General features: G+C 36.7%; 1 protein-coding gene and 1 long non-coding RNA gene across 5 annotated transcripts in view; one reads left to right on the top strand and one right to left on the bottom strand.

Moving 5' to 3' along the window:
* Window positions 1-14848, bottom strand: part of GLIS1 (GLIS family zinc finger 1) — a 240837-nt gene that overhangs the window by 135650 nt on the left and 90339 nt on the right. For all 4 annotated transcript variants that reach the window (XM_072997638.2, XM_072997639.2, XM_072997640.2 and 1 more), the window contains one exon: window positions 2164-3262. In XM_072997638.2, the coding sequence (XP_072853739.2) occupies window positions 2164-3262 (1099 nt within the window). The remainder of the gene's footprint in view (window positions 1-2163; window positions 3263-14848) is intronic.
* LOC144589055 (uncharacterized) lies at window positions 1129-9422 on the top strand. Its single transcript, XR_013544932.1, has 3 exons — window positions 1129-1218; window positions 2190-2440; window positions 2677-9422. It is a non-coding gene; the product is annotated as an uncharacterized LOC144589055 (long non-coding RNA).

Below are 14848 nucleotides of genomic sequence, written 5' to 3' on the forward strand. Positions count from 1 at the left end.
ACAGGCTTGAATTTGCAAGAGCTGAGCAGGGCTGTTGAGGACAGACCATTCTGGAGACTCCTCATTCATAGGGTTGCCATAAGTCAAAGGTGACTTGATGGCACGTAACTACCACACAAATAAAAAAAATATTATTTTCTTAGTATTTTAAAATATTAGGAATAAATCTAACGAAAAGTGTCCAAATTAAAAGAAATAAAATATACAGACATAAATGAATGAACAGGGGGAAAATGTCTTAAATAAAGGAGAAGGCAGACACAGAACATTTTTTTAATTTGTACTGGCCTGAATCCAGTATTACACTAGTGAGCATCCACTTGCACAAAAATGCTCCCTCTTTTCATGCAGGCCTCCTTGCACTGGAGCCTTTCTGTTCTACAGAGGAAGTTCCTGACAGCAAGCTTATTCCACTGAATTCCACCCAATATTTAATTCTTCACACAACTATTGATGTGTACCTGGCTTTGTCAGAAACAGTAAATAGAATTGTGATGTCTGAGGGATATAATCTCTTGATAACAAACCCATATCAAAGCTCAGAAATAATGAATTACAGATATTGTAGTTACCTGTAACATTTTTCAATCACAAAATTGTAACAAAGGTAAATTTCAAAAGGAATGTACTGAGTAGAGGTGAGTTTACTTCATTCCTATAATAAGTAACTTTTTTTCCTTTTACCTTTTAAGGGCATTTTGACAAGAAATTTGCAGGTTTCGTGCCACAACCTTATCAATCCAAAGACTTTTTTTAAACTACAAAAAGCAGTTAGAAAGTAACAAGCAACAGAACAAGGAATACAACAAATTAGCTTCTTAAACAACGCTGCAAGTAATGACAACAAATTGTTTCCTAAATTCTGTAATGATTAACAGGGCCAGATAATTTTACAGAAGTAAATTTTTAAACTCTGATTCAGACTTCGATGATTTTTCACCCTAGTGTTCACAGCAGTAATAATTGCACTTGGAAAAGCATAGTTCACTAACCTCCTTGTTATTAAGTTACCGTATGTCAAATTTAAATAGACACTTGGGTCTGGAGACAACACTCTTCATTTACAGGCTCAGTCATAGTATATATAGTGGGAGTTCCTCTCCCTCCTCAGAGCATAGCTCTACTACATGCTAGTGACGAAACACCAAATCTCCAAAGCACTCCTTCCTGCTGACGTTTTGATGAGGCAACCCAATCTGTTGGTGTGGTTATTCCTTTGTAAGTAATACTTTTGGGGCTGCAAACAAAAGTTTCATATTTCACAGCTGGGTTTAGAAGCTCTGACCAATCTTGCCTTGTTGTTATCTATTCTGTTCAAGGTTTCATATTATGGCCGCTTTCAGCATGTGGAAAGCCAACTGCAAGTCATTAGCTTTTATTTTAATTGACCACATTACAGTGATAATGCGAACAGAGACAGTGCTGTTCCCAAAATGTTCTCTCTTTGGCATTACTATTTGGCTTAGATCTGCTGGCTCAAAAAAGAAAAGCTTCTGATTATTTTTATTTTTTTTTTCATTGTTACTTATTAACATTAAATGAAATCTATTCTAAAAGTTATACCACTCCATTTTAATCGTTAATAATTACTGGGATTCTCTTCTGCAATCTAGCATTTCAAAGACTTATGCTCAGTTGGAATACTGTTCAAAAGGCAGAATGAAAAGAATTTTCATTAAATATGCTTCATGTTTCTTGCTTTAAAATGTCACCCGAGGCACTATGATCCCCCTCCCCTTTTACATCAAATGCTAGGTTGCTTTGATCATCATATTAATGTTTCAGTGGCCATTTCAAAAATAAACCATTGTATTAAAAGTTAAGCTTTTGCAGAGGGCAAAAAAATATTATTCAGTGACATAGCATTTATAACTCAGACACTTCCTCTGAGAAATAAGACTATTCTATTCAATTCCCTCCCCACATCCTTATCCACCCAAATTCTCCTTAGAAACATCAAACACCAACTTACAGGAAAACAATACAATTAGATGGATACTGTGAAAGAAAAAATAATTTAAAGTAGGTTTCTTGTCAAATTCAGCTTGGCAATAATCACAGACTAAGTTACAAGAAAATATTTTGGAAAAATAAAATTTTAAGGAGTGAAAAGTACAAAGACCTCAGTGTGTTTCTAGTGAAATAAATATATTCCATACTTACCATACACTTGTTTGGTTTTTCTCCAGAATGAACCCTCATATGAATCAGCAGTTTATAACGAGCATTGAAAGGCTTATACCGACGGACACAACCTGTCCAGAAGCAAGTGAAGTCCTCTCCTTTCCGTTGATCAATATGTGTTTTTTCTATGTGCCGGACCAGTTCGTCTTGCTGATCGTAGGCAGCACTACAGTCAATCCACCGACAGGCCTGTCTGCCATGGCTGGTCTCCTGTTCGTCACCTTCGCTCATTTGAAGAGACTTTGGAGACATGGAGGCATGTAAATGAGAGAGTATCTCTTGAGTTTGGCTTCGCTGCTGGTGTAAATGATAAGGTGGTGGTAGCTCTTGGTGATGCTGAAAAAGATCAGAGGCAGAAGAATATTCGTCAAGTGGTTCTTGTTTTAAAAAATTCAATTTTTGGTTGCCGCATGAGATGTCTTGCTGGGGACCACTAGCATTGTTCATTACATGACAGAGACCTGCATTTTTTCCTGTTTGCTGCATTTGCAGATGGTCGCAGTCCCCTCGGACAACTTCAGAGGACACAGGAACAAGACATACAGAGGGGGAAGGAAGGCGGCAGTGGTTCCCAGCTTGGGAGCAAGACTGCAGATGAGCAGGTTTCTGAGCACTATGGAGAGTAATCTCCCCGGGAGAAGAGGAAATGCCAGTTGAATTAGTTCGTAGTCCATTCATGCAGGTAACCAGTGATGTCTGTGATGTGCGGATGATGGCTGTAATATCAATCCCATCAGTAGAAGACGGCAGCATGGAGATGCACCTCCGCTTCAGGTTGTTTCCCTGGTGTCTGCTTGAATGCTGAGGGCTGCTGAGTGACACTGAGCTCAGGGAGGAGCTATGTTCATTATTGAACAAGTATGATGAAAGTGAATTTGTAAAGCCATTGTTCATTAGGTCTATTTCAGGGCGAAGGCTGCCTGAGCCTCTCAATTCCATTCCTTCAGTAATTCCTCTGTGTGTGGAAACCTCAGATGGGCCCTTATAATTGCTTGGGCACTCCTGCTTTATATGTTGAGTAGTGTGGCTTCCATTCATGCATGGAGTGGTAGAGTCTGCGGAGTCTTGAAAAGGAGGCCTGTAACACAGTTTCATTAACAGTGCTGAGTGGCAAAGAATTTTCATATTTTAATGCAAGATGTAATATTTATTAAGATCCTTACCAAAGGATAATTTTAAAGTTTTTTTGGTGGACACCATCCCTTTGTCTTTCAATGAAAAATTGAAAGCTACAGAAATAAAAACTCTCTGAGAAAGGAAAACAATGACATTTTGTATGATATTAGTTGACTCATACAGAGTAGTTTACTAGTAGCACTCTTTTCAAAATGGTTTCAAGCTGTCTCATCAATAAAGAAAAATTAAGGAGAAAGGATCAAAACAATATCTACATCCACATTTATTTTCCAATCATGAACAATGAGATCAAGACTTCAGTTGGTTTATTTCACATGTCCAAAAACCCATGAAAGGCTATACTTCCAAATTATTTGGCTCTGCTATTTATTTATTTTATATTGGATAACAGCATGACAATACAAACCTTTTTTTTTTCTTTGACCCACTAGACAGAACATTTAGAAACACAGATGTGCATTTAGGATGAGTGGAACAATAAACACATCAAATGAAAACCTTTGTTGCCTCAACAGTCCAAAACACAAGGAGCAAATGCAAATAATGTCCAAATTAAAGTAATGCTGCCTGGGAAATTTTGGGAGTTGCAGTCATAACAGAAATTGGCTCACTAAATGTTTCTTGATGGAACACCTATTTAAAACACAGAGGTAATTTATTTTACAGTCTTGCCATGTAGTCAAAATACAGTAGATGCTAGAATCCTCTGTATCATTTTAGGCTGCAAATAGGATAATACATTTTTAAAAAATTATCCCTGCATTTAAAAGCAACAAAACCTCATAGATAGCAATAACAAACACATCAGGAAGAAAGACTTTAGAGCAAAATGCTCTATTTCTAATTGCTGGGAAGTCTGTGTTTTTTTTTTATTTTTATTTTTTAATAGAGATAAAGAGTTATAAATGTAATTATTCAAAGCTGCTGACACAGTATTTTCTATTCTACCATGTCAGGCTTCTTCCATTTCATTTTTTTAAATCTGGGGGGGAAATGAAATAAGTTATAGGACAGAATTCTATTATCTCCTTTTCCAAACACAAAGATGAAAAACTAGAATCCTCAATACAAGATGGCTAACAAAACCAGCTTCTAAACATGCATATCCAGCCCAGTGGTTTAAGTATCTGTCTATGGAGAAAGAGGTTTGGAGTTTGATTCCCCTTGGGGCTCCTTGACAGGGGTTGGTCTCGATTATCCATAGGGTCCCTCGCAGCTCTGCAGTTTTAAGATTATTCTTATTCCCTCATGGATTATCCAATTTGGATAGATTTCCAATTTTTTTCAACGAATGGCCAGAAGTCAACATGAATAATTACGTAATAGATTACACATTCAGAAATCTTCTGCTGTTCTTGCAAAACTCATCTGGATTCAAGGGATTTAAGCCCTCTTCTCCCAAAAGCAGTTTTCCGGAATACAGCAGTGAGTGAGTTACAAACCAGATATGATTTTCATGAAAACAAAGATGTACACCTTTTAAAAACACATTTGTGATATTTTGCAATCATTATGAAGGAAACTCTGTAGAGTACAAAAAGGTAAATGAAAAAATAAAACTTAAAAACTGAGGCCAGGATCTAAGTACGTATTGCTAAAATAGCTTCTGTTAGCAGAATCAGGAGAGGACACGAGGCAATCTCCCGTCCGCAGTAGTCTCTCCTGTGAACTCCAAAACCTACTCCGAAAGTTGGAAAACCCTCCACAAGTTTCTCAGCTCCACTGATGGCTACAAGTGATGCTGAAAAATTCTGTATGATGCTGATGCAAAGAAATATTTTTTAAAAAACAGTAGGTCTTTTAAGAAGATGCCATCATCTTGGTGTTACACAAGCACCCCCATGCAGTCCAGGGAGATAATACTTAGTTACCAATTGAGTAAGGAAAAAAAATGCTGAAAGCCTCACATGGTAGAAACGTAGGGGTGGAAAGAAAGAACAACACTCATCGCTGAAACTAATGCACTAATGACAAGGAATCTGCCACTTTGCCAGTGCCAAAATATTGTCCTTAGAGTGCTGAGAACAATTAACACCTTCTACTATAGATTCAAGTAAATTCTTCACTTCTCCTACATCTGTGAATAGGCATGGAAACTGAGTGTCAACGTATTGAACATTATCCAATTGAGCTTTCCCTAAGCAGGAAGCCCGCACAGCAACAGTGATGAAGAATAATGTTGCTTACACAAATCTTGGCTTTGCACAAGTTTTCTTGTGAGGAAAACTGCAAATCTTGTGGAAGTGGTGGTATCCCATGTTCCTATACTAGTGGGACTTTTCACACTACAGAAACTCAAAACAGTATTGACCGTTATGCCAAAGAAGCACATAGGACTGTGAAATTATAATACTGCACCGTGTTTTCCCGAAAATAAGACAGGTTCTTATATTAATTTTTGCTCCGAAACACCCATTAGGGCTTATTTTCAGGGAATTTTTTTTCATGTACAACAATCTACATTTATTCAAATACAGTCATGTCATCTTGTGGTTGCTGCACAATGGTGGCGAGAGGAGTTTCACTTAACTAGGCCTTATTTTGGGGGTAGGGCTTATATTACGAGCATCCTGAAAAATCATACTAGGGCTTATTTTCAGGTTAGGTCTTATTTTCAGGGAAACAGGTTAGCATGACCTTGAGGCATTTCACATAACCATAAGAATCTTTATTAACCCTTTCACATTCTTTCTCCATATACACAAATAGCTCAGAATTAGGTCTGACTATGGAGGGCCAAACTTCAAACTTCTGGATTGACTAAGAACCATTCCTATTACATTGTATCATCTCAAACAAACAGGTACATAGCTTCCAGACTATAGAAGAAATGTATTTTGGACATAAACTGGAGGGAAAAAGAAGCAAGGAAATACATATTCAAATACATTAAGGAGAAAATTGGGGTAACTGAAAATGTGGGAGGAAAATGCAATGTACCTATATAACTCTATCAAAATAATTTTACCAATAACAAGAAAACCATGATTTACATGGTTTTACATACTACCAATACTTGTAGTTTTGTAGTGAAGTTCATACAGATCACTGACTGTATGAACCAGACGTGATATGAGAGCAAGATCTTACCCAGTGTACCCATGTACGTGTGGATATAATGGTTTAATACTAGAAATTCATAACTTCTGTGCGCACAAGGTCAATTCAACACTCTGCATTGAAATATTACATGCACATGATGCTCAGCAGGTCAGGCATGATGCATGCTACTTTATTATTTCCAGGTAAGCAATTCTACCACATGGGTTTACACATTAATGGAACTGAATCTATTGCATTTTTAGTTACCAATACTAAAAATGCAACAGATTTGGTATTTCAGACTCATTATACTTATTCTACTTTGACCTCTGAGGCATTGCTTGGAAGGATATTTCAGCTGGAAAGGCAGAAAAACAGACAGAATTTTTGTCATGGCTGAACATTTTGAGAATATAAATAAAATTAAAAAATCTCAGACTAAAATTATAATCCATGATTTAAGTCTATCTCCCCCACGTATGTCCAGCACATTTTTCTAAAATACTAAAAGTTACACACTAAATATCAGAATAATGGGGTCAGATATATTTATACTAAATACATTTTCACTTTACTTGCATGCCATCTTTTTAATGTGTCCCAGTGATTCTAAAATGTCATATTAAAAAGAAGCCACAAAATGCTGCATTCCCATAAAACCATTCTAGTCTGGGATGCAGGTTTAGCATCATTTAGCTTTCTTTCCATGGCAGGTTTACAACACTAATTCTTAAGAACCATCAGAGATAGATTCAGAATTTTTAATCCCAATGGAAACTTTGCTCTCTTTCCACTGGAATGTCATACTCCTTTCATCTCTACCACGATGACTTGTAAAAATTCTATTTCAAATAATGTTTATTACTTGCCATAATTTACTGCATATAATATTTTAATCCTTTACACTTCATCAGATAGTAACCAACACACCTGGTTTTTACAGGTGGAATAGTAAATACGCATTTATTAACACATCTTAACAGCTTGCCTATAAAATATGGAGCACAACAGTAAAATGAGGAATGATGTGGTATAAAGTCTGTTCCTGACACACATTTGGAACAACCAGCAGAGTTTAACTCATGGATTTACAATGAATTCCAAATTCCAACCCCACATTTTCACAGTATTTGTCTCATTTCTTCATGTTACGGGGTGGGTAACCTGTAGCCCTTAAAGTTTGTTTTCTGCTCTTTATGGTTTTTTTGGAAAGTAAATATTTTAAGCTCATGCTTTTTTTAAAAAAACCTTTTTGGCCTTCATGGTCCCTGAGGAAAATCCATTGATAGGCCTATGTGATTAAATAAGATTTTTCCATAAAAAGCTAAAAAACAAAACAAAACCCAAAGACAGAACTTTGTGGCACCTTAAAAACTAACTGCTATTTTTTAATGTGAGCTTTTGTGAACAAATCCATTTCCTCAGATACTTCCTTTTCCATAGGATAGTATGTTATTGATTTCTAGTAATATAACTTCACATCAAATATTTTGAATCAGTAACTTTGGGTCTATTTTTAGATGTTTTGAAGTTTTTTATAACTGTATTCTTCTTCTTCTTCTTCTTCTTCTTCTTCTTCTTCTTCTTCTATTATTATTATTATTATTATTATTATTATTATTATTATTATTATTATTATTATTATTATTATTATTATTATTATTATTATTATTATTATTATTATTTAATAAAACTCCAGGCACAGTCAAAATTATAAAAACATTGACTAGTATTATATAACAGATACAAGTTTTAACCAAAAACCTAAGTGTCTGTTAATATCGGCACAGTATGTATGCTGTTCCTAATATTGCCGGGGTTTGTAGCTCTGATGGTGAGATTTTTGAGATCTACAATTGTTTATAGTACTGTGTGAAACTTCTTGATATTGCTCCCAATATCTACGAGGACCACTGAAGTGCGTTTCTTCCAGAGGCGAGATGTTTAGATTGCCAGGTCTCTGTACTTTGTTAGTTTTTCCAATTCTTTATTTTCAACTCTGGCATCCCCTAGAATTGCAATGTCAATGATCTGGACATCTCTTCGTTACTACTATGTCTGGTCTATTATGTTCAAGGTGTCTATCAGTTTGGAACTGGAAATCCCACAAGATTTTGACTTCCTCATTTTCTAACACCTCTCTGCATGATGTTCCCATGGGTTTTTGGAGGCTGGCAAGTTACATTTTTTGCATAATGCCCAGTGCACTAATTTTGCCACTCTATCATGTCTAACGTTGTAATCTGTTTGTGCAATATTTGGACATTCACAGATGAGGTGTGACACAGTTTCATCTTTTTCTTGGCAGAACATTTGCTGTTAGCACTAATTCCTTGGGTCTCAGCTTTCATCATATTGGTTTGGAGTGCTTGTTCTTGTGCAGCAAAAATCAAGCCTTTGGTTTCTTTCCTAAGGGTCCCCAGTTTTAGCCATGCCCATGTTGAATTATGATCATGCTTTCTATCAATATTACTCAGGTGTTGTCCATGTACAGTGGGGTCTTGACTTGAGAACTTAATCCGTATTGGAAGGCGGTTCTCAAGTCAAAAAGTCTGTAAATCAAGTCTCCATTGACCTACAGTGCATTGAAAACCGATTAATCCCGTAACAGGCCGTTTTTGTTCCATTTTGGTTTTTTTCTGGTCTGTAAGTCAATTCTTAGGCTGCAAGTCAAACCTAAATTTTGCGGCCAGAGAAGTCTGTAACTCAAAAAGTCTGTAAGTCAAGCCGTCTGTAAGTCAAGGGTCCACTGTAGTGCTTTGTTTTTCCAGTTGTTTAATTTATTTTCAAATTGTTGTTTCTTACATTGAGTCTTTGTTCCTGTTGTTTTCCAAATATTCTCCGTGTTCACTTCCTTAAGTAATTTTTCTATGTTTGTACTGATATAATCATTTAGGCCTTTTTTTCCTCCTCTGCTACCTGCTGTATTTGGAGTATTTCGTGATGTAGTGTGTGATGCATGTTCATTAGTTTCCATGTTTTTCCATCCAGTTTTTCTAATTATTTTGAGTCCTATCTATTATTCCAGCTGTGTAGCTGATTACTGGAACTCCCCATGTGTTTATGGCTTTGATTGTATTTCCACCATTTAATTTAGATTTTTAGATTTTTCACAGTCCTTTGATATATTCCCTGTCTGTCAGTTCTTTAACGTTTGTGTGCACAATGTTATCTGCTTCTAGTATTCCAAGGTATTTATATTTCATCACTTGAGAGTGATTTTATATTGCCATTTTTAACTCTACTCCATCTAGTTTTTGGATCTTGCCACGGTGTATAGACAGAGCTGCACATTTGTCAATTCTAAATTTTATTTGGATATCTCCACTAAATATTTGCACTGTGTTTAGCAGTGATTCTATCTCCATGGAACTTTTTGCATATAGTTTTAGGTCATCCATGTATAACAGATGATTGATTTTTCCTGCTTGTTCTGAAATATGGTAGCCTAATCCAGCTTTTATTTAAAATGATTGACATGGGGATTAGTGAGATGTTAAACAGTAGTGGTGACAAAGAATCCCCCTGAAATATTTCTCCTTTGATGCTAACTTCCCCATTTCCCCTATTGTTGTTGTTGTTGTTGTTGTTAATAATAACAACTTCCAACTGAATATATTTATGTGTGTGTGTGCACATTGCTCTTTATTAAAGTTTTCAGAATAATAAATTTTACACTTTTTTAAAAGTCCATGCTATGTTTAGGATGCTTCTTCTATTCTGTTCTTCTATTCTGCACACATTTTTCCTGCATCCTCGTGACACCATTCTCTTTGAAATCTTATGGCTGTAGCCATTGGAAATTAGAAGCATCAATAGTTAGATTCACTCACTCTTCTAGTAAAATGCCTCTTAATTTTCTTCCAATATTTAAAATAAAATAAAATTCCTAGATTAACCCATTACTACTTTAAAGTGTTTTATCTTTAGAGCTTTTGCAGGTATGCTTCTTCTATTGTTTCTGTGGTTGAATCCAGTAAAAATATGATTTCTATACCTAATAATAGATCACATGAAAAACTGCCAATAATCATTCTGCATTATAGTAAGAAACTATGAAGATTTTCCTTTTAGAAGAATATATGAGGCATTTACTTATTCTATGTGGTGGAAAAATGCATTGCTTAATTTTGAAATAGAGAAAGTATTCAAGAACAGAAAGGTGTGCTGCACATTATGACCTCTGCCTATTTTTGCAAGTCCTAGGGAATCCTCGTGACTCACATACTGCCATGGGTCATTTTTCTTCCTGCTCAACAGAAATAGTGCAGGAACAGCAGAGAGTACCTCCTGCCAGTTTAAGAGTTTTTACTACCATAATTTGACATGAGGGTTCTTGCCAATTTATGGGAGTAGAGGCTCCTTAATTTAAAAAAAAAAAATCACATTTCTAATGAGGATTCAAACAGCATCCCAAAGAAACAGATCTAAATGATTGGATAAAGGTAGCATGATCAATTAAATGTCCCCAGTATCCAGCAGTCATAACTTAAGAATCAGCTATATGTAACTTATTATCATCTAGGTACTACCATTCTAAACAAAATTAAGTAGTTGGTCATACACCTAACTCTATAGGCAAAGTTGTTTAAATTTTTCTTTCTTAAAGAATATTTCTTAAAGAAATATACTACTAAAAATACAGTAAATGGTCCCAATCCCCCTCGAACAAATACATTTTACTTGTCAGCAGATTTTTTTGCCTAAAAAATAATTTCTATATATCCTAATTACGCCCAAAAGCAACCTACTACAAGTAAGATGTAGTACTGAAATTTTGGCTTTGCCTTTAGCGTATTAACAATATCTAATGTCAAACTGCTGTACAATCTTGGTCAGAAGTATAGTGAATTTGGAAGAAACAAAATAAGAAACAAAATTTATCTCTTTGGATGCTATTGGGGAAAACCTTAAATACTGCTACCCTTATAAATCTTTTTTATGAAATGTCCAGTTTCACCTTTGCACCCTGAGACTGTGACCCAAACATTTTCTTCATCAACATAGCTTCCACAGAGGAAAGGTAGAAGGCTTTTGTAAAACATAATGCAAACCAATATTCTATGGTCCTAATAACTTTTCATATAATTGTGTTAAGTCTTGCACAGTCACTTGCTCTACGATCTGATCTGTGCTGAGGTCCGACTCTTCTTAAAGCAACACATCTTAGAGATTTGGTTATAGTCTCCTGACATCAAATATTCTTCACTCAGGGCATAAGTCAATGGGGACAGACCACCACAAAATACTGGACTGTGTGGTGTATTGAACAGAGTGATAGACTAAGACCCAGGAGACCTGAGTCAGCCACAGAAACTTGCCAGGAGTGCAGGCAGTAATGGTAAAACTACTCCTTAAATATTTCACATACCAACTAAGGTTACCATAAGTCAAACACAATATAACAGCACATAGCATAACTAAGAGACATATCTCATTTGATGGCTTTGAAATGCATTTGGAGGATAATAGACATTAATCGACTCACTATGTTTTTAAAAGGCTGAGCTTGGGCATAATAATCAGTCAAGGATGTGCGGACATAATTTTTGGGTTGAAAATGGGTTTTTTGTGGTTAAAACACTACAAAAGTGTGTGAGACCATGGCGAAGATCTCTTAATTAGAGATGGGGATATTTCCATTCATATACGAAAATCCCCACGCAGCTGGACCTAACGATGGTCCAGCCCCTGGGACCGGACCGTCCACTCACACATCCTGCTGCGGCACCACTCCCACTTGTCCTTCCAATACTGCCTGGAGATCCGCTCTCTTCCTGCTGGGCTGGCCAATCCAGGCAGAGGGTGGGAGGACAAGTCTCCCGACAAGGTTGCTGAGTGGCCAGCTGAACGGAAAATGAGAGAGGCGATCCAAGTGCCATTGGAAGGATGAGCAGAACTGGTGCCACAGCAGGACATGTGAGTGGACAGTCTGGCCCTGAGGGTCAGACCCTCGTTAGGTCCAGCTGCACAGGGATATTCATTGATACAGATGTAGTAAAATAAAATTCTGGAACAGCTGAGATGCTTAAAGCAAGCAAGAACACAAACAGGTAAACCATTAGAAGAAACACAGATATATATCTAGTGCTCTTCCAGTTACTGAGAAAATGGCAAACACCTGAAGATCTTAAAGCAGACTTTAGGAACAAATGGAATTAACTCAGTCACCTGCTGCTTTATGTAACAAAAGCGTCTCTCTCATGTCCTGTGGCATATAATCCTGTGTTGTTCTGGGAATCTTTCCTGAGACAAAGTTGTAAGGAGTTCATATTTCGTAAGGGAGTATTATGATCGCCTGCATACAGGCATCTGTCATTTCCTCATTATGGATTTTTCAAAAAGCTCTTGAAAAGATCTAAGCAGGGTCTTCTCTTCCTCCTTTTGTTTGCTCCAACCCTAATTATCTTTGCATCATAATTGTCTTCAATGACAGAATAAAACCAGCTTGTTAGCAGAAAGCACCATGTGGATTCATAACAAGGTCAAGATGGAGTTAACAAACATATAGAATAAAATAAAAAACCGAAAAAAAAATGTATATGCCTGAGTTAAGACTCCTTCCTTCCTCATGTTGTGCCAATGGAAATTTAGATTAAATGATTCTAAACACAGAGCAGGTATTATTCAAAATATCTCCGATAAAAGCTGCAATTTTAAAGCTTTTTTTTTCCTTCAAGTTTTCCAGTTAAGATTTCCCACCAATGGAACAGCTTCTGTCACCGGAAGACTGAAGAGGCCATTCTTTCTCACTCCTGCAACCTCCCTTGCATCCTCAAAGTCTACTCCAGAGAGTTCAGGGGGCTTCTAAAGAGAAAGTAAGCTGCATAGGGGCAATAGAGGACGAGCAAGTTTGATGGTAACAAGCAAGCCTTGTTGGTAGAGTGGAGGTCCACTTCCCCAGGGTTGGATTTCAATTGGTGGATTTGTCAGCAAATGTAAGATTAAATTCAACATTAGTCTTGCTTAGAATAGAACTACAAAAATGAATGGACCTTGCTAAAGTGTCTATTATTAGATAGGACTTCGCCCGAGTTTCAATTCATAGCCAGTTTCTTCAACAACTCAGCTCTGATTATAAGGCTACTTAATTTAAAACATGGACAAAGTATTATTTTACAAATAAATTACACAATGAGTTCTTCATTTTCCCATCACAAAAGCACAGTGGTCTAAACCAGAATCAGTCATTAACAGAACAAGAGGTAAAGCATGTGTACTCAGACTAATTACCCAATTATTCCGCTAAAGCCATAAAAGCAAAAGCCAATGACATGACGTACTTTTTCTACTGAAATATGCAAGCTGTTCTACATATAAAAGTCCTGCAGAATTTGAAAGGAAATTACACTTTAGGTTTCTGTTTGTTGTCTGTTTCAAAGGCACAGGCACCATGTTGACAAGACAGTCAGCAACTTACGTCATCCTAGAAGAAATGTACTTTAAGAATTATTTTGCCATTTCTCCTTGTTCTCACATTGTAGCTCAGAAGCACATGGCTTTTAATACTTTAGGTCAAACCATTCTAAATGCAATAAGGTAGAGGGTTGTAAACCCCACCGTACAGACAATGTTGGGTTCTTTCAATCCACCATGTACCAAACTCTTAACAAGAGGCTAAAGCTACACATATAGTAATCGATGTACTTCATAACTGAGCTGTGTTACTACCTCACTAGCCATTTCTCTCATCCCTTCAGAAGACCTAGTTCATCTGCCGGGTTTAACTGAAAGACCCAATACAAGAAAGTGGCTTGCTTTTACTTAATTCATACTGCTTCAGGGACTTAGATAGTATTAAACACAGATGTTTACTTAAGAGTAGTGCACAAAAGTTTCATGTCTGTGTTCTCAGTATTGCTTAACCTTTTGGTGCCTTTCACCCTTTGTCTGTCAAATCCACCGTGACATTTTTCACCCAATAACATTGCAAGGTCTGTCAGCAGCCAGCCAATCAGAGCATCTACAAGAGAGAGAGAGTGGGAATTTTAAATCTATAAAATGTCAGGAGCTAAATGAGGAGCACTCTTGCTCCAGTTGTTCCTTGTGATTTGGAGAGGGGCAATTCTACCCCAACCCTTTTTGTCAGATTCATTACTGAATTATTTTTGTTTGTGCCTGCCAGGACCTGCCTTAGCTACCTGCTATATTAAAAGAAAAGGAGGAAGAGAAATCACTTAATATTGTAGTAGTTTTGATTGGGAGCTTGAGTTATATTTTTTCCCCTTGCTTGCTTTCCCCCCCCTTTTTCCTCCCTTTTTTTGATGGGGAGGGCACTTTGTTTTTTCTTTTGCTATTTTTTCCCTGTATGTAGGTGGTGGCTTTCCTTGTTTGATTGGGTTTTGTAACATTGTCACTTGAGTTAATTTACTGTTTATTTATTCTGTTAAAAGTGTATATTTTGGTGGACCTTCTAGAACTGTTTTGTTTGCTTCTGTTGGAAGTACTGTTGCTTTAACGAGTGGGTGCCTTTGTGTGGCAAGCA

This window comes from Pogona vitticeps, chromosome 4 (genome assembly GCF_051106095.1).
Source record: "Pogona vitticeps strain Pit_001003342236 chromosome 4, PviZW2.1, whole genome shotgun sequence".
In the NCBI taxonomy this organism is placed as follows: domain Eukaryota; kingdom Metazoa; phylum Chordata; class Lepidosauria; order Squamata; family Agamidae; genus Pogona; species Pogona vitticeps.